Raw genomic sequence first — 1,362 nt, forward strand, 5'->3', positions numbered from 1 at the left:
AATCTTTTGCGCTTCTTTCAGGAGAGGGATTGACGATGGGAAATAGATTAGGTGCGTTGAACCTGACCCAATTTATCCTTTTTTGATCTGTTTTCTTTTATTAGTTTACTTCCTTAGAGCTTTACAAATTCTTTATTATTGTTATTATTGTTATTATTTGACAGTTGTAGATAGTGTATATCGTTATACGTATAGATGTGTGTATGTAGTTAATGTTCTTCTCTATAGCATTTCTAAGGCGATATCTAGATATGGTTATTATTCGCGGTTGTTGAAGAAATTATCTCGCTGCAAGTATTCGTAGATCTCGATAAAATCTTCGTCTGTTAGTCCTGCGAGGGGTTGGATACTGCTTGGTAAGACTAGGTCCTCTGGTTCCGGGTAGAAATTTGGTTCAGGGGGATCCAGAACTTGACCTGGGTTGGATGGACCAGCCTCAGTTTCTGTGCTTTGTTCTATGGGTCTTCGTTCTTCCGGTATGGAAGGAAGATCTTCCGGTGTCCTGACCGGCGAGTAGCTGGGATTAGATGAATCCTGGATGGGGGAGTAATTGGGCGATGGCGGCCTGGCTCTGGGCTGTTGTTCCTCTTGAAGAACCGCTGGAGGGTTTCGGGGAGGACGATAAGGGTATGCGCGGGAGGGCGCGAAACTACGCACTGGAGAGTACCTTGTTACTCTGCTTGTTAAGTCGTTCTCGTCGGCAAACAACTGACGAGCTGTAGGGAGCCTAAGTACCGACCGGGAGGCACGCCTGCGGCGTATACCCGCGGCACGGAGGGGAATTTCGCGTCCAACGGAAGAAGTTCGGCGGGGGTTAACCATCTACCGAGGGAATACGACTATTTAGTATGTTTGATGCGATTGATTTAACACAAAAGGGGTTTACTTACGATGATGCGTAGAAAGGTACCTGTTAAGATGAATGGTTTTATAAGGTAAATGTAGTCACAGCAAGGTGGTTCATAGAGTTAAGACGAATAATACGGCTTAACGGATTATTATGAGATAAACGAATGTAGATTATGATGGTATATCTCACTCGTTCTCATATCATGGTTGAAACGTTCGGCTATATACAGTTCATTGGGGTACAGCAATTAATGATTTATTTAATATATTTTGAATTTTTCAGGGGCATGCGGTTGCACCGCGAGGTCCGGAGATTCAGGGGGTACAGACAAGGATACGGGTAAGAGCGGCTGGCTTACTTCAGATAAGTATAAAATTCATAAAATGTTTTCGATAGTTAACTTGTAAGCCAGTGCATTAATTCTATTATTTCGACAGATCCTCTAGGAGCGAGTCTTAGATTCTGAGTCTAGTATCGATGTGCAAGACGTCACGTCACAGCGGCACAGGATC

The 1,362-nt window shown here is 43.8% G+C and overlaps 1 protein-coding gene across 1 annotated transcript; it reads right to left on the bottom strand.

The window, feature by feature from the left end:
- Positions 1–253: 253 nt before the first annotated feature.
- LOC112638162 (proline-rich extensin-like protein EPR1) lies at positions 254–953 on the bottom strand. The gene is made up of 2 exons (XM_025409298.1): positions 891–953; positions 254–822 (listed from the first exon to the last, which is right to left on the bottom strand). Exon 2 carries the CDS (start codon positions 820–822, stop codon positions 259–261), a length of 564 nt encoding a protein of 187 aa, XP_025265083.1. The 5' UTR covers positions 891–953; the 3' UTR covers positions 254–258.
- Positions 954–1,362: the final 409 nt, after the last annotated feature.

This window comes from Camponotus floridanus, unplaced genomic scaffold, assembly GCF_003227725.1.
Source record: "Camponotus floridanus strain SB8 unplaced genomic scaffold, Cflo_v7.5 scaffold251, whole genome shotgun sequence".
NCBI classification, from domain to species: Eukaryota; Metazoa; Arthropoda; class Insecta; order Hymenoptera; family Formicidae; genus Camponotus; species Camponotus floridanus.

Excerpts from the sequence above, each read along its gene's own strand:
- LOC112638162 (XM_025409298.1), bottom strand. The coding sequence starts at position 822 with ATGGTTAACCCCCGCCGAACTTCTTCCGTTGGACGCGAAATTCCCCTC.